We start from the raw sequence: 21,899 nt of genomic DNA, 5'->3' as shown, positions 1-21,899 counted from the left end.
TTATGTACTAATGATATCATAAAGATTCATTTTACAAACATAGAATTGTTCATATTTAATTTTTAGCTAACTAGTAATAAATAGCCATTATCATAGTAAACGTCAGTGCGACATAGAAGCAAACCATGATTATGTTTTAGTAAAGTATAGTTTGATAAAACTAGCAAATAATATCATATACTGGATTAAAATATTTTTTCTTCTTTAGATGTACTACAAATGAGAAACAGTATATCGCTAGAAGTAAATGAGGGTAGACTGAAATGGAAAAAAGACAACATCTATTGTGATGTGAACGATATGAATAAGTATACAATTGAAAAAAAGAAAATACGCATCAATAATTTTTCGGAGGAGGACTGTGGTGTATACCAGGGTTTTCACGAAACAAGTCGCTTGGTTAGAAAATTCAACACTTACCCTGTTTCTGTTGGTATGTATCTTCGTCATGTTCTCTGTTTAAGTTCCGTTTAGACTCTGGTTGATTTAATAAATAATAAGGCGCCAACAAAAAACATACTTTTACTTAAGCTGAATACATAACAATGACATAGCATACTAAAACGGCAGGATCGACAAAGTCAATCTTTAAATTCTACAACAATGTACATTCCACTGAAATTCATTTCTGAAGATAAAATGGACTTAAAGTATGTCACTCGTTACATTTGTTAAATCAAGGATTTTTTGGGAAGTATATTTTGGATAAGTACTCATATAGTGTGACTCAAAATCACTGAGAAAATAGGGAGTCAGTGTGCATCTTACTGACCTACAGAACAATAAAGTTGACCTTTTTGCACTTAAATTTAAACTCTTTGGTTAATTACTTTAACCATTATCGTATTTTATCACATGTAACAATGGCAATAATAATAATGATATAATTTTATTTTATGGATTTGTTTTCCTCATTTAGGAAAATAAATTCCCTTAGAAAATTAAATTCTCCCATAGTAAATTAAAGTGCTACAGGAAATTTAAAATATCATGCAGGAAATTGTGAAATCCTGCAGGATTTTGATAATATCTCTCAGGATTTACAATTTTCCGACGGAAATTTTATTTTTCCCCTGGGAATTTTTTGTTCAAAGGTGATTATCTCACCTGACAGGTAAAATTTACCTGTAACAAAGGCAGTTATAAACTCTGTGAGTAATGGTCTACCACTTTGTATACATGATTTTTATGTTAAATGTGAATTTGGCGGGCCTTAAGCTTTGTCAAAAAATTTCGCAGTGTCCGTTTTTTTTATATAGGTAAAGTAAAAAAAAAAGCCACACAGGTTAAAACAGCGCTTTCATTATATCTTCAGACGTTTTATAAATGCATACTTTAGCTTGATTGCAATGTCTTACAAAACTATTAATACTTTAGAAATCATCATCTCTAATTGAATCTTTTAGGAGGTTTCATAGTCATTCAGATAGGCAGGGTTTTTTAACGAAACGATCTGCGAGGGCTGGCTATGTATGAAACACCAAATGGTCGTGAAGTACTTGATGTAGGTCGAGAGGCATTTGTCTTGAATTCTTTTTCTGGCAGTGTTTATGTAGGTGACGGTACCTCCTATATGATTACAGGATCATAAAGTCTTTCATTTTCATCAGGATTGAATCATATGTGGATGAAATGTCGCTGTTTGAACAACATGTCTGCGAGCAGTAACTCTGTCCCAAAAGCAACTTTGATACTGATTTTGTCTTCTGAATAGGGCTTGGCAAAAATAGCGATATTTCTGGAATTAAGATGATGGTAAATTGTGGTATATTTCTTTGACTGTTCATTCAAATCTAGTTGCTAACAGGCCCGGCTCAGGTGGAACGTTGACTACTGTTTACCACCTCCTGATATAGCGAATAGATCCTCTGCTTTGGGGATAGGGTAATTGCCAAGCTTAGACACTCTCTTCATACCCACTTTACAGTCCCATCTAATACGCATAATCTTGTCACTTTAAACATTTGGTGACATAGGAATCATCCTCTCTGAAAACCCCAAAGACTTATTCCACAACTGATCAATCTATCTCTTGTTCGATTTTCTCCTTCAATGTAATGGTGGAAAACGGATTTTGAAGTACTGTATCTAGGTTTTTCAAAAGTGTTTACTACATGTATTTTTCTTTCACGGTTCCATATTATCCTCTCTTGAAGAGAACTTAAAACTTCTTCAGAGCATGATCCACATCAGTATACACTTCAGTTTTTACTTGGAATACTTCCTTTTGGCACAGCTTAAAGACAGCCAACCAATCACGACAAAGATATCACGACGTTTTACCTATGCCGACCTCCGCTTTCACGTCATACTGCTTATTTTTGTTGATCATGGTCAATCGCACTGCCCCCGATATGGGAAGAAGTTCTCCACTATACATGTAAGTACGTAGTTTTGGAAATGATTGGTTCGGGTCAAACTGTGGATCGAATTTTAACAAAGTCTTTATGCTTTATCACTAATTACAGTCTTACTGGGTCCACTTTCCAACTTCAGGGACTAGTAAACTTCCAAGTTCAAGGACACCCTGAAAGGTGATTGTCTGCCCGCCACCATCATATGATTCAATGTGGTCTTCTTACATCATCATTAAATGTATCGCATAAATTGTGCACATTTTCCCTTCGGAAATAATCCGTTGAACTGTAATTTTTAAAGTCTTTTGAGTTTTGTGTTGTTTTATATTGGATTTTATTTGCTTTGTGTGTTGAAATTCCTTATCCTCGGCTGGCACAGAAAGAAACAAAACCTTTCAGTTAAATCTTAAAACTGCCGGATTTCAGTGATATTTAAATAGACATTGGGTCCCATAATGACATGTGCATTTAAGAAAATCTTTCATCCACAATTCAGATACCTTCAAGTTATCATTCAGCAGCCCTTTTTGTCCACTTTCTTGGCCGTTTTGTGACCTTTCCGCCGTATGTCAGTTCTTTGTCCGTCGCCTTCTCTGTGACCTTTTTGTTGTCTTTTGATGATCCTTTATTCTCAATTCGATGATTGAAAATCACTAGCTTATCATTATTAAGAAATCAATTATTAATCAGGAAGTGTTTTTGATATATCTTTTAATGTTAATTTTTAAATGTGTTTTATTTTCTTGTCGTGATAAAAGTCGTGTCTATGTCTATGGAACAAGTGATCATTGTTAGATGTTCATCTTTCTTTAAACCATTTACTTAAATCTTAAAGCAATATGAGCTGCAAATAATTTGTTGCAAAAAAAAAAACACAGACACACAAAAAAAATTTCAATGACAGAAAAATATACTTTAATAAACTCCTGTGGTTCACATTTCCGAGTGAAAGAACTAATAAGCATCGGATTCATAAAATTCAAAATAATTTACTAAATTTTAAGTTGTTGCGTGAAGTTGGATTTAGAAAAAAATATTCAAATGATTAAAATTAATGATCCAATACTCTTATCAAAATAGACAAAGCTTTGTCTATTTTTTTTTTATTTCTGTGAAATCTCTAAATCAGGAAAAAAGATTTTTTACGAAGGTTATTTAATTTAGTAATTTGAATAAATAAACAATAAGTCAATCTGAAAACTAAATCAAGGATATTACTTAAGTGTTTAATATAAACAAGAATAATCTTATCCTATTCTTTTTCAGCTTTAAAAATAATAGTTTTATTACGGTCTTCCGCTTCAACGGAAGAATTTCTTATTATTCTGTTGTTTCTTTTCAACTTTTCTTATAATTATTATTTTTACCGATTTTGCACACGCGATTTCTCGTAAATGCGTTGTTGGATGTACATGAAACTTTCAGCAATGATTGCATTTATAATATGAACTTAAGGCGGTTTTTTTTTAATTTGATGACGTCACTTCCAGTCGCGATTTATTTCAGTTTTTCTGTTTTCAAATGAAATTTTATACGTGCCTTTTCTCAAAAACGATTAAAGATTCAGTCATGAAACTTCCTGTGATAAAAGATCTTGATCTTTACATGTGTATCCGGTGCTTTGATTTTTAAGGCATTACTTCCGTTGTCCACCGGAAGTAGTATAAAAATAAGCATTTGTGAATTTTTTTTCAATTCTAAACATTTTTAGTATAAAAGGTATATAAGCATATAGATTGTTTCAAGTCATATTAATTCCACCCGAAGTAGGGTCTTAAAAACCGGAAGTTGGGTCTTATTATGGAAGGTGTTAAAAAATTTGTATTTTTCGTTTAAATTTTTAGAAAATTCATGAAAACACTCATTCTGAATTTCTTCGCCAAGCGCTCGGCACTAGAAGTGAAAGTCACGGGTCTTTCGGATATGACATTAAAAACGTAGGTCCCGTATCACGGTAGGCGCTGGCACGATAAAGAACCCTCACTGCTCAATGGCCCTGAGTGCCGAGTATAGGACTAAATTTGAAGCCCTTCACCGGCATACGGTGACGTCTCCATATCAGTGAAAAATTCTCAAGAGGGACGTTAAACAATATACAATCAATCAATCAATCATTCTGAATTTAAAGTCGTTTTCAGCACTTCATGTAACACCGGAAGTAAATGAAAAAGAACCGGAATATACCAAATATCTCATTTTTTTATGTGTTTTGTCAGCATATTTTAAATAATTTTAGTACTTATTTTATTTATCTTTATTTGCTCTTCAATAGTTAAGTGGAGGTTATCATTATTATTCTATCAATCCAACACATTGTATAATACATTTGAGTTTCAGAGAAAAAATATCTTGTATTGAACGACGAGACAGAATTAATATTTCTTTGACATTTACTTTTTTTCTTGAAGAAATTTAAATTTTTTTTTAATCATTATTATTATTTCAAAAAGTGACATGTCAAGTTACATAATAAGATTTTTAGTCACATTCACACACACAATCACACTTGCCCTCTGTTTTTAAACAAAAATGAAATATTAAATATTAAACAGTATTTCATTCAAGAAATATGTAAAGTTGGTGTTTAAGTAAATGTTAAAACTCAAAAATAGTAATCCATGGTGACCATAGATATTCAAAATTGTTCATTGTACATTCTATTTTGTACTTAAGAGTTAAATGATGTAGCAGCCCAGTAATCATAGGCATTTTGTTCTGCTTTAAACAAGAAAATATATATTGCTTTGTATATAAAATAATGAAATTTATCACTCTATTATAATAAGAAAATGGCATTTCACCTAAAATAATATTGCATGTGTTAAATCCAACTCTTTTAGAAGTTTTTGTAAATATGTGCATGCTAAGATTACTCCATAGTAAAGAAATGTTTCTACAAGTTAAAAATGTATGTTGTATTGTTTCTATATCCTGTTTACAAAAGGTACAATGATCATCAGATAAAATACTTATTTTCTTCAAATTATATTTCACTGAAAGGATTCTATGAAGGATTCTATTCTGTAACCATTGAGCAGAAGTATCCATAGTTGTTCTAATACAAACCTAAAAACATCTTGAACACAAATATCAGATTCTAAAAACACTGATAGTTCCTGGTTCCATCAAAATATTGATGACATTGTTACTATTCAAATATCTATGAATTATTTTAGTACATTTTTCATATACAACTAGTTTTAATTGCAACGGGGATCGTTCCAAATGTTCCCCAAACGCTCCCCAATTCCTTTTTTGTGCCATTTTCCTGTAAGACATTTTTAAAATATGCTCAATATCAAAGGATTTCATAATAAAGTTATTAAAGCTACAATGTTACCGACTTTATGTCATTTAACTCATTGCACGCGCACGCACGTGCATGCACATGCGAGATGATCATGGCATGTTGTCTAAACCATTAACATGTCTTTATGTCGTGAGAATCAATAAGAAAATCCATAAAAATATTAATGTTACCGTTTTTCAAATATATTGGTTATTTTGCGTATTGTGTGCGTGCACCTGCATGCATGCGTGTCCTTGTATGCATTTCTGATATAAGCATAATGTAGCAATCCATCATACCTATCCATATTCTAAATTTCATGCCATTCTGTTGAGAACCAAGAAAGTTATAGGCATTTAAAGTTTCAGCCAATCAGATTGCAGCACATGTGCATGCGCATGCTTTTATGATTTTGTTATATATCGTGCTGTAGATCTTCATAATGTATGACTATTTTCAAAATTTCAAAGGATTTTGTCAAAAAACAAGAAAGATATTGAGACTTTAATTTCAGCCAATCAGAGCGAAGCTTATTTTGACCATGTCATCATGTCTATGCTACTTATATATCCTCACATTATGAGTTTCAAAGCATTTCATCGAAAAAATAGAAAAGTTGCGGCTAATCTTATATATTGGTCATTTCACGTGTTGAATGTGCGCGCTCTTGCAAGCACGTGCGCGCAAAATGACCTTGATTCCGCAAATCTACATAACATGTCTACTGACCCTTAAAAGGTTTTACCTACATCGGACGAACTGTTTACAAGATCATTCCCGGACAAAAAAGTACCCAGGAAGAAGAAGAAGAAAAACTAGAGCAAAGCTCGTTGCAAAGCAACGAGAAGGTCTTCCGTCCAGTTTTGACCGGAAGTGCCGGAAATGACATAAAAAAAGAAAGCAATGAGCTAAGTCATCTCCAGTGACTTTATAATTCAATTTTGCATCAAAAACCTTCAAAATAAGCTATTTTTGGCTACTTCCGGTTTGACCGGAAGTGACGCCGATGGACGAAAAATTACTTTTTATGCTCCCAAAGACATATGTTATCCAAAAACTTGTCAAAAACGGCCAAAATTACACGTTTTCCGACTACTTCCGGTTTGGCCGGAAGTGACGACGTTGTACGTATTTTGACGACTCCAGTAGATAAAGCTTGACATTTTGAACAACTTTGCTTCTTTGACGTATTACAAATTCTCAATACTTTTTGAGATATTAAGGAAAAACTTTCGGCCCCTCTCAGCCCTTTATTGTAGGGGCCAGCCCCTTATCGTTGATATCCTTTGAAAGATTGTCACATTCTCTAAAACTTTTGTTCTATATGTCTTAACAAAATATTTGTAGATGAAAAGATATCGAAGAAAAAGTGTTAAAAATTGTAAAATTCTCGATTTGCCCTTTTTCGGACCATAGCGAGCGTCGGCGTGCAGCACTTCCGGTGAAAATGAAATACGTGTGTCACATCTACATATATCGCTCTATCTTTGCTGAAAAACCCAAGTTTCTATCCAACGCGGGTATGTTAAGGAAGCATATAAGTCAATTTCTTTGGAAATTTTGACTTTTTAAAGAAAATTAAGTTTGATAAATTACCAAAACCACTGATAAAGGTTAACTGTTATTGACTACTGCATACAGATAAAAGAGAGTCTAATGCAAAGGTGTGCACCACGGCCACGGCATCACGTGACTTCTATTAATAGCGAAATTTTCCTTAATAAAAAAGCTAACAGAACAACAATACCCCGGAGTTTAATAACTTCTTTGAGTAAATAATATAGTTGAAAAACATCTATTTTACCTAAAAAGTGCTGCTAGAATCCCACTGTCCTTTCAGTAAAATAATTATTCCACATGTTGGTACGAAACCTTACCCCATGTTTTGAATTTTATACATATGAACCGAGATTTTTCGTAAAACCACGCTTAACTCGGGATTCTAGCAGCACTTTCTAAGTTTGTCAGAAGGCAAACTTTCCATCTGTACAAATCTTATGTTTTGAAATATTCAGTTTATTGTTGTTCTGTTGCATTATTTTTGTCATGAATGACAGAGGAAAGGCCGACCGGGCTGAGCTGACTGTCTTCGAAAGAGAATATAATTTATGAAAATAAATTAGCATACCTGTTTAATTAACTGGATCCCATATGCATTTCACATAATATTCACGATATTTCCTTTTTAACTCCATTTTACGTATCTTTGTACATGCCGTCTTATCCAAATTCTCTTTACACGACATGATCAATTCCCAAGTTACTTGAAGTACACATATGACGTCATCGGTGAAAGATTTTAATCAAAATGACAGATACAGCATAACAAAATAAAAACATTTTATTTTCTTTAATATTTACATGTATCTATTCATTTTCTAGAGTTAAATTACATATGTAGATATCAATATTATGAAAACTTGTGTTATAAAATTGACGTCATCTCGCCTATTGTGACGTCATAATATAGCACTGATCTAGTCAAGGTAGGATATTTTGTATGCTTCCTTATTACCCCTGCGAAAGCCGTTTTTGAGATAACTCGCAGACAAACTGACCCCTTGAATATCACTAAATCGCGAAAATCTCAAAACCGGAAGTGACGTCATCAAAAAAAAAATTATATATCAGCTTTGTTCGATGTTCTATCAGTCCTGAAAGTTTCATGAAAATCGAGCGAGCCGTTTCCGAGAAATCGTGTACACAAAATCGGTAAGAAAAAAAACAATAATAACTAGATGCGTTCTTGTTGCTAGAGCTACAAGCGGTCTTCCGACCGACTTTTCGTAAAAGTTCTATGCTGCGTAATCCCAAGAAATAGATTTCAGAACGTATTTTTTAAGGTTACGTTTATTCACAGCAGTCTCTCAACATACATCATGATAATTACAGGTATTCCTCAAAATATCTCAAAAAATAGCTTTTAAAAATCGGAAAAATATTCCATACGTGTTATAAAAGAAATAAAAGTCATTTGCAACTGAAAAAAGACATAAACAAAGAAAAAAATTTTGAAACGCCTCCAGCGGGATTCGAACCCCCGTCAGTGAGACAAAGTTTGGTTCGGTCAAATCTTTTTAATATGTGCACGCATCAAGATACTGAACACATGTTTGGAATTCTCGTAAGACACACTATAAACCATATAAATCCTAAAGAAAAATATTGAAAAACAAAAAAGTTGAAAATTGGGACGTTTTGAATTCACTTCCGTTTGCGACCGGAAGTGCCGATGACGAAAAATAGAGGTCGTTGCCCAAAACGGAGTTCGATGTTCTATCACCTCAGTGAGTTTCATTTTCATATCTTTAGCCGTTCTCGAGAAAACTGCTGGACAAAATGCCTTTTAAAAAGTACAAAAATCCCCAAAAATCGCGAAAGAAAGTGAATTTTAAAAAAATGAAAAACACGTCTGGAGATATTCACATGATGCATTATCCCTGAGAAAATCTTCGAAATCCGTCGACGCACAGCTGAGATATCGGCTGTACTATGAAGAAAGAATAATAATAATAACTAGATGCGTTCTTGTTGCTGGTGCAACAAGCAGGTCTTCCGACCGATTTTCGTTAGAATTCTTAGTTGCGTCATCCCATAACATTTCAGAATGTATCTTTTTCGTTAAAGTTCATTTACAGCAGACTCTTAACATAGCTCATGATTATTACATGTATTCCTCAAAATATCTCAAAAATATCTTTTTAAAATTAGCAAAATCTTCCATACATGATAAAAAAAGATAGAAAAGTAATTTGCAACTGCAAAAAGACAGAAACAAAGAAAAAAAATTTCAACGCCCACAGCGGGATTCGAACCCCCGACCGTGGGACAAAGTTTGGTTTGGTAATATCTTTTCAATAAATGCACGCATCAAGATACTAAACACATATTTACAATTCTCATACGACACACTATAAACCCTGTAAATACTAAAAAAAAACATTGAAAAACAAAAAAGTTGAGAAATGTGACTTTTTGAATTCACTTCCGTTTACGACCGGAAGTGCCGACGACGAAAAATAAAGGTCGTTGCCCATAATGGAGTTCGATGTTCTATCACCTCAGTTAGTTTCACTTTCATATCTTTAGCCGTTCTCGAGAAAACTGCTGGACAAAATGCCTTTTAAAAAATACAAAAATCCCCAAAAATCACGAACGGAAGTGAATTTTGAAAAAATGAAAAACACGTCTGGAGATATTTTCATGATGCATCTTCCCTGAGAAAATCTTTGAAATCTGTCCACGCATAGCTGAGATATCGGCTGTACTATGAAAAAAGAATAATAATAATAACTAGAGCAAAGCTCGTTGCAAAGCAACGAGTAGGTCTTCCGTCATGTTTGACCGGAAGTGGCTTTCATTTTTAACAGAAATGAGAAATAACGTCCATAAATGGTTTGATTTTTCTAATTCCATGTTAATTATTGCAAAAATAAGCCATTTTTTGTTACTTCCGGTTTAACCGGAAGTGACGACGACGGACGGAACATTAATTATAATGCTCCCAGAGACATATGTTACCAGAAAACTTGTCAAGAACAGCAAAAATACGCGTTTTCCGACTACTTCCGGTTGGACCGGAAGTGACGACGCCGGACGTATTTTGACGACTTCAATAGATAAAGCTTGACATTTTGAACAACTTTGCTTCTTTGACGTATCACAAATTCTCAATAGTTTTTGAGATATAAAGGAAAAACTTTCGGCCCCTCCAGACCCATGATTTAAGGGGCCAGCCCCTTTTCCGAGATGTCATTTGAAAGATCTTGAAATTCTACACCTTTTTTGTTCTACATGCTTTAACAAAATATTTCTAGGTAAAACGTTATCGTTGAAAAATTGCTTAAAAATTTGAAATTCTTGACAGGACTATTTTCGGGCCATAGCGAGCGTCGGCGCTTCGTACTTCCGGTAGTTGAGATATACTTAGTGCACTTCTCCAAAAGTTGCTCTAGCATCACTGAAAATTTCAAGCTTCTGTGTTAAGTGCTTTTTGAGAAAACTGCCGGACAAAGAGACCCTCTAAAAATCACTAAATCGCAGAAAACTCCGAACCGGAAGTGACGTCATCAAAATGAAAAAAATATATGTCTAGATTTTTTGATGTTCTATCAGACCTGAAAGTTTCATGAAAATCAATCGAGCCGTTCTCGAGAAATCGCGCGTACAAAATCGGTAAGAAAAAAAAACAATAATAATAAAAATAGTGGAAAAGAAACCTAAGAAAAAAATAAGGTCTTCCGCTGAAGACGGAAGACCTTAATAACTAGATGCGTTCTTGTTGCTGGTGCAACAAGCAGGTCTTCCGACAGATTTTCGTTAGAATTCTTAGCTGCGTCATTTCAGAATGTATCTTTTTCGTTAAAGTTCATTTACAGCAGACTCTTAACATATCTCATGATTATTACATGTATTCCTCAAAATATCTCACAAATAGCTTTTAAAAATCGGCAAAGTCTTCCATACATGATAAAAACGATTGAAAAGTTATTTGCAACTGAAAAAAGACAGAACCAAAGAAAAAAAATTTCAACGCCCACAGCGGGATTCGAACCCCCGACAGTGGGACAAAGTTTGGTTTGGTCATATCTTTTCAATAAATGCACGCATCAAGATACTAAGCACATATTTAAAATTCTCATAGGACACACTATAAACCCTGTAAATACTAAAGAAAAATATTGAAAAACAAAAAAGTTGAGAAATGTGACTTTTTGAATTCACTTCCGTTTACGACCGGAAGTGCCGACGACGAAAAATGAAGGTCGAAGCCCATAACGTAGTTCGATGTTCTATCACCTCAGTGAGTTTCACTTTCATATCTTTAGCCGTTCTCGAGAAAACTGCTGGGCAAAATGCCTTTTAAAAAATACAAAAATCCCCAAAAATCACGAACGGAAGTGAATTTTGAAAAAATGAAAAACACGTCTGGAGATATTTTCATGATGCATCTTCTCTGAGAAAATCTTTGAAATCTGTCCACGCATAGCTGAGATATCGGCTGTACTATGAAAAAAGAATAATTATAATAATAATAATAATAATAATAATAATAATAATAATAATAATAATAATAATAAACAGAAGGAAAACAATAAGGTCTTCCGAAGGAAGTCGGAAGACCTTAATAATAATAAAAAACAGAAGGAAAACAATAAGGTCTTCCGAAGGAAGTCGGAAGACCTTAATAATAATAATAAAAAACAGAAGGAAAACAATAAGGTCTTCCGAAGGAAGTCGGAAGACCTTAATAATAATAGAAAACAGAAGGAAAACAATAAGGTCTTCCGAAGGAAGTCGGAAGACCATAATAATAATAAAAATAGTGGAAAAGAAACCTAAGAATAACAAGAAGGTCTTCCGCTGAAGACGGAAGACCTTAACTAGTGCTAATTGTAACGGGGACCGTTACAGATGTTCCCCAACTTCCTTTTGCTGCCACATTCCCTGTAAACTTCATTAAATAAGACAAACTCTATGCATTGGAGACTTTAACAACATTTGCCCAGAAAGTACCAAGTTCATTCAAATTCTAGCATTGCACGTGTGCGAATGTGAATGCATGTGCGAATTAACCATATCATCTTGTCTAAACAATCTATATATTTTAATATACTAAATATTAAACTAATTAATCTAAAAGTATTTTTAAAAAATACGCTCATTTAACTGTATTTTTGATTTTACTCATTTCACGTGCAAGCACGTGCATACATGAGCATGATGACCATGCCTTCTTGTAGAAGTCCATTACATCTATCTATGTTCTAAATCCCTACCCGTTTGGTTGAAAACCAAGGGAGTTATAGCTGTTTAAAGTTTCAGCTAATTGGATTGCAGTGCACGTACATGCACGTGTATGCATGTGCATTGTGACAATACCATCTTGTAGAAGTCCATTATATCTATCTATGTTCCAAATCTCATCCTGTTTGGTTGAAAACCAAGTGAGATATAGCTATTTAAAGCATTAGCCAATCAGATTGCAGCGCACGTGCATGCACGCGTTTTCATGATAATTGCTATATATCTTTTTGTAGAATATTCTTATTCATGCCTATGTTTAAAATTTCAAAGGATTTCGTCAAAAAACAAGAAAGATATTGAGACTTTAGTTTCAGCCAATCAAAGCGAAGTGCACGTGCATGCGCGTGAGATCTTGCTTTTTTGACCTTTTAATCTTGTCTATGCTTCTAATACATACTTATAATATGAGTTTCAAAGCATTTCATCAATAATTAAAATAGTTACTTCTGTATCAATTATATTGGACATTTCTCGTGTTGCACGTGCGAGCTCTTGCAAGAACACGTGCATGCACATGTTTTCATGACAATTCTTATACAATAGGCTGTACATCTCTCTAATGTATGACTATGTTCAAAATTCCAAATGATTTTATCAAAAAACAGGAAAGATATTGAGACTTTAATTTCAGCCAATCAGAGCGAAGCGCACGTGCATGCGCGTGAGATCTTCCTATTCTGACCATGTCATCTTGTGCATACTTCTAATATATCCTTAATTTACGAGTTTCAAAATATTCCGTCAAAAAATAGAAAAGTTACGGTTATATCCATTATATATTGGTCATTTTAAGTTTTCCACGTGCGCACTCTTGCAAGCACGTGCGCGCAAAATGACTTTGATTCCGCAAATCTACATAACATGCCTACTTACCCTAAAAAGATTTCACCTAAGTCGGATGTGTACTTTACAAGATCATTCGCGGACAAGATTTTTCCCAGGAAGAAAAATAATAAAAATAACTAGAGCAAAGCTCGTTGCAAAGCAACGAGTAGGTCTTCCGTCCTGTTTGACCGGAAGTAGCTTTCTTTTTTAACAAAAATGAGAAATTACGGTCAAAAATGGTTTAAATCCTCTAAAGCTATGAAAATTATGCAAAAATAAGCTGTTTTTGCTACTTCCGGTTTTACCGGAAGAGACGACGATGGACGGAGAATTAATTTTTATGCTCCTAGAGAGATATGTTGTCCAAAAACTTGTCAAGAAGGGCAAAAATACGCGTTTTCCGACTACTTCCGGTTAGGCCGGAAGAGACGTTGGACGTATTTTGACGACTTTAATAGATTAAACTTGACATTTTAAACAACTTTGCTTCTTTGACGTATTACAAATTCTCAATACGTTTTGAGATATAAAGAAAAAACTTTCGGCCCCTTTAAGCCTTTAATTTTAAGGGCCAGCCCCTTTTTCGAGATATCATTTGAAAGATCTTGGAATTCCACACTTCTTTTGTTCTATATGTTTTAACTAATATTTCTAGGTAAAAAGATATGGAAGAAAAGGTGTTAGAAATTTTGAAATTCATGACAGGACTATTTTCGGACCATAGCGAGCGCCGACGTGCGGCGTTTCCGGAAAAAGCAAAATGCGAAAGGCACATCTACAGACCTACAGTACAGTCAACGCGGATTATGCATCAAACCGCGTTCCCCACGCGGTGTTTTAATCCTTCCCGCGATACACCCCCGCGGTGAGTTCATCGCGGTCCTACCTGTACTTGTCAAGTCAATTCGCATTTTCGGCGAGTGACAAAAATGTAATATTCCAGATTTCTAATTATAGTTCACCGATTTAGAGTAAAGATTTAAGTACATGTAAATAAGAACGAAATTTGATTTTTAATTCATAATCAAACATTGGAAAGAAGTATTCTCATTACAAAAAGAAATTATACACGAAAAATTTCATACAGTATAAATAAATGTGTATACTAGTACTGGCCGTTTCCTGTGTATATGAATTAGCATAATACCTACAGGTAAATTTCAAGCCCCGCAGGCATTCAGTCCTGTAAGTACGGGTCCATGTTCTGTGTACCTTGCACGTGATTTTCACATACAGTCATACTAACGCAATGAGGTAAAATACTTGCCAAAAACTGTCACGAAGCCAACTTTTACAGAAAGAATTTCAAACAGACAACTTGACCTTTTTCTTATTATCTTAACATTTTTCGATCTAAAATTGTGAAGAATTTATTTTTTACATAAAATTTCTTTACATCTAATTTTTCTTGTGAATTATAATATCAATGTTCAATGTATCTGGAGTACACTCTTTTTTTTGGGGGGGGGGGGGGTGGTTAATTTCTCTCTCTCTATTATTACTTATGGTTATATATATATATATATATATATATATATATATATATATATATATATATATATATATATATATATATATATATATATATATATATATATATATTTCTTGGGTTTTTTAATCACATCCACTGGAAAACTTATCATTGCAATTTTTATTTTTAAAATCAGCAAAACAGATATTAAAACAGACAAATAAAATAAAAACAATTGGTACAATTTAAAAAAGTTATTATCTATCCAAAGATTTTACTTTATAAAAGTCTTCAGTATCACAATAAAAATGTTAATGGTTGTCACTGTTAAAACACGGAAAGTAATCGTTGTCACTGTTAAAAATCACATAATCACTCGTGAAAGGTGAACACATCGTTGCACATGTCGACATTTACAGTCGGGATTACCAGTGTGGCAGTGCTGCTTTTCTTCAGTCTTTTGTCGTTTCTGCGGAGCGATTCATTTATCTTTGTCACTATCCTCTCCCTCCAATTTTCCTCTAATTGAAGGTCGGGGTAAAAAAAACACACGTAACGCTTAATCACCGACTTCCTCCGTGGGTCTAATTCCTTCTTCCCCAGCTTTCCGCCTCCAAACCAGTTGTAGTCAAATCTGAGGTTCCCCTCGCCATAGAGTTCAGGAAACAATTTCCTGCACAAATTGACTGCAAAATTACCTGAGTTCCTAGAATCTCTGAGAATTTCCCTGAGTTCTGCATCTGGAATTTGAAATTCCTCGGGAATACCTGTTGATGCACTGTCGGAGTCCGTACTGTTTAACTCACTGATATTGACAGCCTGAGTGGTCGGTTGTTGAAGGCCACCATTCCGTACAAGGTCGATGAGAATATTAATGTTGGTCAAAATTGTATTCATCTGAGCCTCTAGCCCGGACACCCTTGTGTTTGTTGCAGAAACCTTTTTGTTGAAAACATCATCTGATTTCCGGATGTCCCGCAATTCCCGCATGATGGCCTGCATACTGGCCGTGTCTTCCTCGCTTGTGGATGGACGGTAAGTCCGGAACCTGATAAGCGGGGTACTCGTCTGAAGTGACGAATCTGCGGAAGTTGGAGGATGTCTGGTTGGGGTCAAGAGCGTGGGTGTGACAGATGGTGCTGGTTCCTCAGTTTGTTCTGTTAGAATCGCGGGAGGTCGTGTTGGAGTTAGGAACGTGGATGACAGAAGTGGCGCTGTTTCCTGCAAGTTTTCTGCTGGTTCCAGAGTTGTAACTGTGGGACCATCCGGAGGAGGGGATCCTAAGGCTATCACCGTTGTCCTCGGTCTTCCGGATTTAGTCTAAAAAAAAAGTTTTTTTAATTTTCTAAAACAGAAATAAAACTAAATAAAATTATAGTGACAAAATACACATTATATTGAACACAAACGACTTAATTTTTTTTACTTTGAAAATGATATCAACTTACAATATACATATAAATTATATTTATGATTTTTTGTCTCTTTTCCATAAAAAGAAAAGTTACATTGAAATAGCTAAATAAAGCTACCTGAGGTAGGTAAATAAAGCTACGTAGGTAATTCTACCTACGTAGCTAAAAGTACTGATTGTACTGGACCTGTTTAGTAGGAAACATAATATGTATTTAATACTGCTTTGTAAAGATTTATGTTTATTTAATTTTACATCGAAAGTCACACTGCAGGAAATAAACTAAATCTATTTACCAGAGATTTTTCTGTTTTGCGGCGTTTCGGCTGCGGTGGCTCTTCTGGCCTGGGTGGAGTTGGTGATCTGGGAGAATGCGCTGAACGAGGGGAAGAGACGACTGGGGATGTCGGCTGCGACAGCAAATCCTTCAACTTGGAACGCATCCCCAGCTCTGTTCCTGAATGAATAACGACTGCTCTGTCAACTTCCTTTGGTCGCCCCCATTGTACATCATATTCCTCTCCGAGAGTCACAGAGGCACTGTCACACTTAAAAAACATATGAGTTCTCACTTGAAGATTGTCATCACATAAATACCGCACGATAAAGTGTGTATCATCACGCTGTAAACGTCTGGCCATGGTCATACAAAATGTAGAACTTTCTCAGTCGTAGTCTTTCCGTACAATGAGGTGTAATAAATTCTTAACAGATTTTTAAGCATGTTAGTAGGAGCTCTGCTCACTTGTGGTCCTTAGTAATTAACAAAGACAGTCTTGTGTACTGTCAACACACGCGTTGTAAGTAGTAGGTAGAAAAGCCAAAGGCCATGTGTATAATTGACTAATTTGACATACACTTACAAGTAAATTAAAATTCAGACGTTCTGTAAATAATATATTTTTGATATACTTCTTTTTTCTTAAAATATGTTATATCATTTTAATTTAACAAATGTTTCTTAAGTATGTATGAAAATCTGACACACACACACACTAACCTATTTTACAGAATTTTTAAAAACAACCTCTAATAATTATACACATTACAATTAGTCTGAATTACACATCACAATTAGTACAAAACAATGAGACACCTATAAATTCATCATATTCCGCTTAATAAGATTTGAACAGTTAGGTCAATTTGTGCCCGTGAAATAAATTCTAATGAAACCCGATAATTTTAAAAGATTATGTTGTTATTTTATTCGACACAATAACTATAAATACAGAAAATTAATATATTTCATTTAAAAAAAAAATAGTATGAATCTATTTTAACTTTTGGACGCTATAAATTTAATATTTGAAAGGTGGAGCCTCGAGATGAATGAATGTGTGTTGTATGTATTTTTTACACTTACATTTAAATCACTGTTAGTGATTTAACAGTATATTAACAGATTAAGACCCCCCAACAGATGTTAATTTTTTTGTACATTGTGCATTAAATCGCTTCCTTTGTACATGGATTAAGAGAGAAAAGACCACTGGTAGACTGCTAGCACCTAAGGAATTGACACCTGTACAAAATAAACCCACCCTCACCTGGAATTAACCATCCGCTAAAAATAGCTGCACGCGCCATGCATACAGTGGCAAGGACTACGTACGCTACTGTATATCCCCCTATCAGATGTACACATTACGTAATATTACATTTTAGTTGACTATCATCACACACAACACAACCCCCCTTTCCGCTCATTTCAACAGAAACCTATCAAGGGAAAAATCACTTTTCAAAGTAATTCAGCATGGGACGTATTAGGCATGACCTTAAGTTGGAAATCGTGTGGATGCATAGGAATGGCGCTTCCCAGGCAAAGATTAAAAGAAGACTTCAAGAAATGGGCTACACCGTTTCGAGGATCGCAATTTCTTACTGGATCCATAAGTATAATGTTGGACTTTTTGGTGATGTTTGTGAACCTACAGTGCCTATAACGAACACTTCTGTAAGTCAACGAGATGTGGACATTATCAGACACTCTCTCAACAAGGACTCAACTCTTTCCAGTCGGGATCTCCATAGAATTCTTAAGGAAGATGGTGCTACCTTCGGACTGACGACAACGAAGTTCGCGATTGATGCTTGTGGGTTTACACACTCAAAACCTCGGTATGGACAGATGGTGCGAGATGTGAACAAAGTTAAGCGAGTGGAATTTTGTCAGCGGTTGATTGCAACAAATGACAATCTGGATAATGTTATATTCTCAGACGAATGTTCCGTCCAACTTCACCAAAACAAACCAACAAGTTACAGAAGAAAAGAATCATCTTCGCAGGTACTACCCAAACCAAAGCACCCACTGAAGATTCATGTTTGGGCTGCCATTAGTAGAAGAGGTGCCTCCCAGATCCGATTATTTGAGGGTATCATGGACTCAGAGTTCTACATTGACTGCATCTTAAAAGACACTTTAATGCCTTTCATCCAAAGGAAATTCCACGGAGAGGAACATCGCTTCCAGCAAGACAACGACCCAAAGCACACCTCGAAGCGCACTACAGCGTTCATGACAGATAACGGGATCAATTGGTGGAATGCATGGCCGGCAGGTAAATTCAATTTTCAGCTTTTAAATCAGTAATTCTTTAAACTTAATAGTTCAATAGATTAAAAACAATATTAAAGATTTAACGGAGTTGGGGATATATTTTAAACTCATGATTTAAATATGTTCAAATATATTTATTAATTTAATCAAGATTCACATTAATTTTTCTTTTTAAAGGAAGAAAACATTTTTAAATCACATTATTAATGTACACGTATTTTTCAGAGAGTCCAGACCTCAATCCCATTGAGATGGTTTGAAATGAGCTGAAGAGGTGCGTTGCTCGTGAAACACCAAGAACGAAGAAGGAATTGGAGGACTGCATCTTGCGATTCTGGCGGACGGAGATGACTCCAGAGAAATGTTCCACTTACATCGACCACGTTTTCAAGGTTGTTCCAGCGTGTGTCGTTTTGAACGGAAGTGCAACTGGTGATGTTCCAAAGAAACTTTTCACGGAGAGATCTCGAGGAAAAAGCATCCGGTATTTCCAGGACATGCTCGTTTCTGACCCCGAGGTTCGCAACAAGGCCGCCGAACTGGAAACAGTGCCGTCTGTGTAGTGTGGACAGTTTCAGTGTAGATACAGTCATTAATTGTTTTTTGTGTATACTGTACATGTAGTACAATCTACGGTACTATAAACTCGTTTCTGACCCCGAGGTCTGCATCAAGGCCGCCGAACTGGAAACAGTGCCGTCAGTGTAGTGTGGACAGTTTCAATGTAGATACAGTCATTAACTATTTTTTTTTTTGTATACATGTATTACGATCTTTACTATTGTTATAATGGACAATTTGATTATTATGAAAATTAATTTGAATGGAATAAGTAGTATTGTGAAAATACATTTATATTGAAATTAAATGCATTTATAATAATTCATTCTTATAAAGATATTTATTATATTGTCCTTAGTTGTTTTCTTTTTATATGACTTCGAACAATCAATAAAAAATAAATTTCAACAAGCATGACAACAACGAAATTTTGTGTGTGTGGGGGGGTCCTTTTTTTATTTATCGTAATTTATTTTTAAGGGAGGATTTGTAATTAAAATACTTTAAATGTTAATAAATAAAGATATGAAGTTCATGCAGACGGCAGTGGGGGATCGGGGGGGGGGGGGTCAAAAATTATAACCCTCCCGGTTTATGATTGTTTTTAGAACTGTCAAAATGTTGTGAAATTAAAACAAACCTAATCCAACCCCTTTGTCTTTCACAAAAGTGTGAAATTATACCCAGTACAGTGACAGGAAATCTCTCTCCGCTTGAATGCACTCAATACACAGGAATCTAGCAGTTACTAGGGAGACGAAGATTAGTCCGTGCAGCTAAATGTACACTGTGTTTACATGTACTAGATCTACCGAGGACAAAAAGTTTACTAATCAATGCAAAATGCACATAAAATGTTTTTCAGACATTGTTTGTGGTGGAGTTTATGAATTTCTTTTTCAGTCAATTCTTGTTTACACGACGTAAAAACATTTAGACCCAGAATAAACTTAGAAAGGAATGAGACTCCACAGATGACTCGGAGAATGCTGATTACATAAAAATCTTCTGCGTATTTTAATCTTATATTTGAAGATTAATGATTTTAAAACACCTTCATTTAGAGCCCCAATGAAAGTGACACTGCGATAGATCGTTTCTTTAATCAATCCACTATTAAAATAATTAAATAGCTAAAATTTACAAAACACACTACGAAAATATAAATTAATATCGAATGTCATGAATAGCACACTAGGTGTTTTATTTTGCATTGTCGTATAAATATATTACATACTGTAATTTATATCGAAATTTGTGGTTCTAATTGGAATGAACTCATTAAAAGTAGTTCAAGAATTATTAAACGCTATTTGAGAATTGCTTTGACGATTTTTTATAATTATTTAGATACATGAGAGTATATTTTTTAGAAAATTAATTTTCGTTTAGTACTTCAAATATTCTAATATTTTAGCTTCTATATTTCTAAAATTTCATTACTGTTACTTTTTGATTTTGTTTTCAATTCCCTATGTTTTGGTTTCGTTATATTTTGTTTTGCTTTATAATTTCAAAGGGAGGTAACTCGCGTTTGAGACCAAGATTGTTTTTCACCTGTAATCGCTAATGTGCACCGCGACGGTGTGATTTACCTGGATTGTTGAACCGCGGGGGCACGCGGTTTTTACCTGAGACACCTGTACTAACCGCGATGAGATTCACACCGCGGAGGTGCGCGGTAAATGCATAAACCGCGTTGACTGTACTGTAGGTCTATCATACCTGAAAGTTTCATATTTCTATCTTAACCCATTTTCCAGAAAAACTCTGGACAACCTGACCCTTTAAAATTCATAAAATCGGCAATATCTCAGACCGGAAGTGACATCATCAAAAAAGAAAAAAACGCATAAGGTTCAAGTGAAGATACATAAGTCCTGCAAGTTTCATGAAAATTCATCGAGCCGTTTTCGAGAAATCGCGTGCACAAAATCGGTAAGAAAAAAAACAATAATAAAAGTGAAAAAGAAACCTAAGAATAACAAAAAGGTCTTCCGCTGAAGACGGAAGACCTTAATGATAATAAAAGTGAAAAAGAAACAATAGAGTAATAGAAGGGTCTTCCGTTGGAGACGGAAGACCCTAATAATAAAAGTGAAAAAGAAACCTAAGAATAACAAAAAGGTCTTCCACTGAAGACGGAAGACCTTAACTAGATACGATCTCGTTGCGAGCAACGAGTGGGTCTTCCGTCCGATTCTTGATGAGATGAGATAAGACTTTGATTGAGATTTTCATTCTAAAATTACGATTTTCCATAATCTTTAAATTGTCATTGAACATTAAAGACTTAAAAAATTCGACTTTTGGCCCTTCACGGCCCCTAATATTAGAGATCAGCCCTTTTTCTTAATATAATCTTAAAGCTCTCAGGATTTTGATCACATTTTGTTCAACAACTATTCAGGGATTCTTTTTTTGTTTTTAAGTTATTTGCAAAGGAAATATTTAGGAGCCAACCCATCAACTCCTAAACAGGGATGTTTAGCGAAAAATGAATGGTTGCATATTGTTCAGAATATGTTTTTGAACATCTTTTTTTCAATAATACTTATCAAAATATTTCTCACTTTCGAGATATAAAGCGTCAAAGATTTAACATTCTG

General features: G+C 34.6%; 2 protein-coding genes across 2 annotated transcripts in view; one reads left to right on the top strand and one right to left on the bottom strand.

Annotated features, from left to right (window-relative positions):
* LOC134261693 (uncharacterized) overlaps positions 1–21,899 on the top strand; it is a 99,629-nt gene that overhangs the window by 28,512 nt on the left and 49,218 nt on the right. Inside the window, exon 3 of the mRNA XM_062744104.1 lies at positions 209–433. Coding sequence (XP_062600088.1) covers positions 220–433 — 214 coding nt within the window. The 5' untranslated portion in view covers positions 209–219. The remainder of the gene's footprint in view (positions 1–208; positions 434–21,899) is intronic.
* On the bottom strand, positions 14,979–16,822 carry LOC134261694 (uncharacterized). Its single transcript, XM_062744105.1, has 2 exons — positions 16,460–16,822; positions 14,979–16,069 (listed from the first exon to the last, which is right to left on the bottom strand). The coding sequence occupies exons 1-2, from the start codon at positions 16,808–16,810 to the stop codon at positions 15,122–15,124; spliced, it is 1,299 nt and encodes a 432-aa protein (XP_062600089.1). The 5' UTR covers positions 16,811–16,822; the 3' UTR covers positions 14,979–15,121.

The sequence above is a fragment of the Saccostrea cucullata genome, unplaced genomic scaffold, assembly GCF_032062105.1.
Source record: "Saccostrea cucullata isolate Sc308-1 unplaced genomic scaffold, CSIRO_AGI_Scuc_v1 ctg1775, whole genome shotgun sequence".
Classification (NCBI taxonomy): domain Eukaryota; kingdom Metazoa; phylum Mollusca; class Bivalvia; order Ostreida; family Ostreidae; genus Saccostrea; species Saccostrea cuccullata.
The sequence above is the reverse complement of the archived record's forward strand: the minus strand, read 5'-3'. Positions and strand labels throughout refer to the sequence as shown.

Bases quoted from the DNA above. Each gene is read 5' to 3' on its own strand.
- LOC134261694 (XM_062744105.1), bottom strand. From the start codon at position 16,810: ATGACCATGGCCAGACGTTTACAGCGTGATGATACACACTTTATCGTG. The intron at 16,070-16,459 runs GTAAATAGATTT...CTTTTTTTTTAG, and splicing joins GCAAAACAGAAAAATCTCTG to ACTAAATCCGGAAGACCGAG.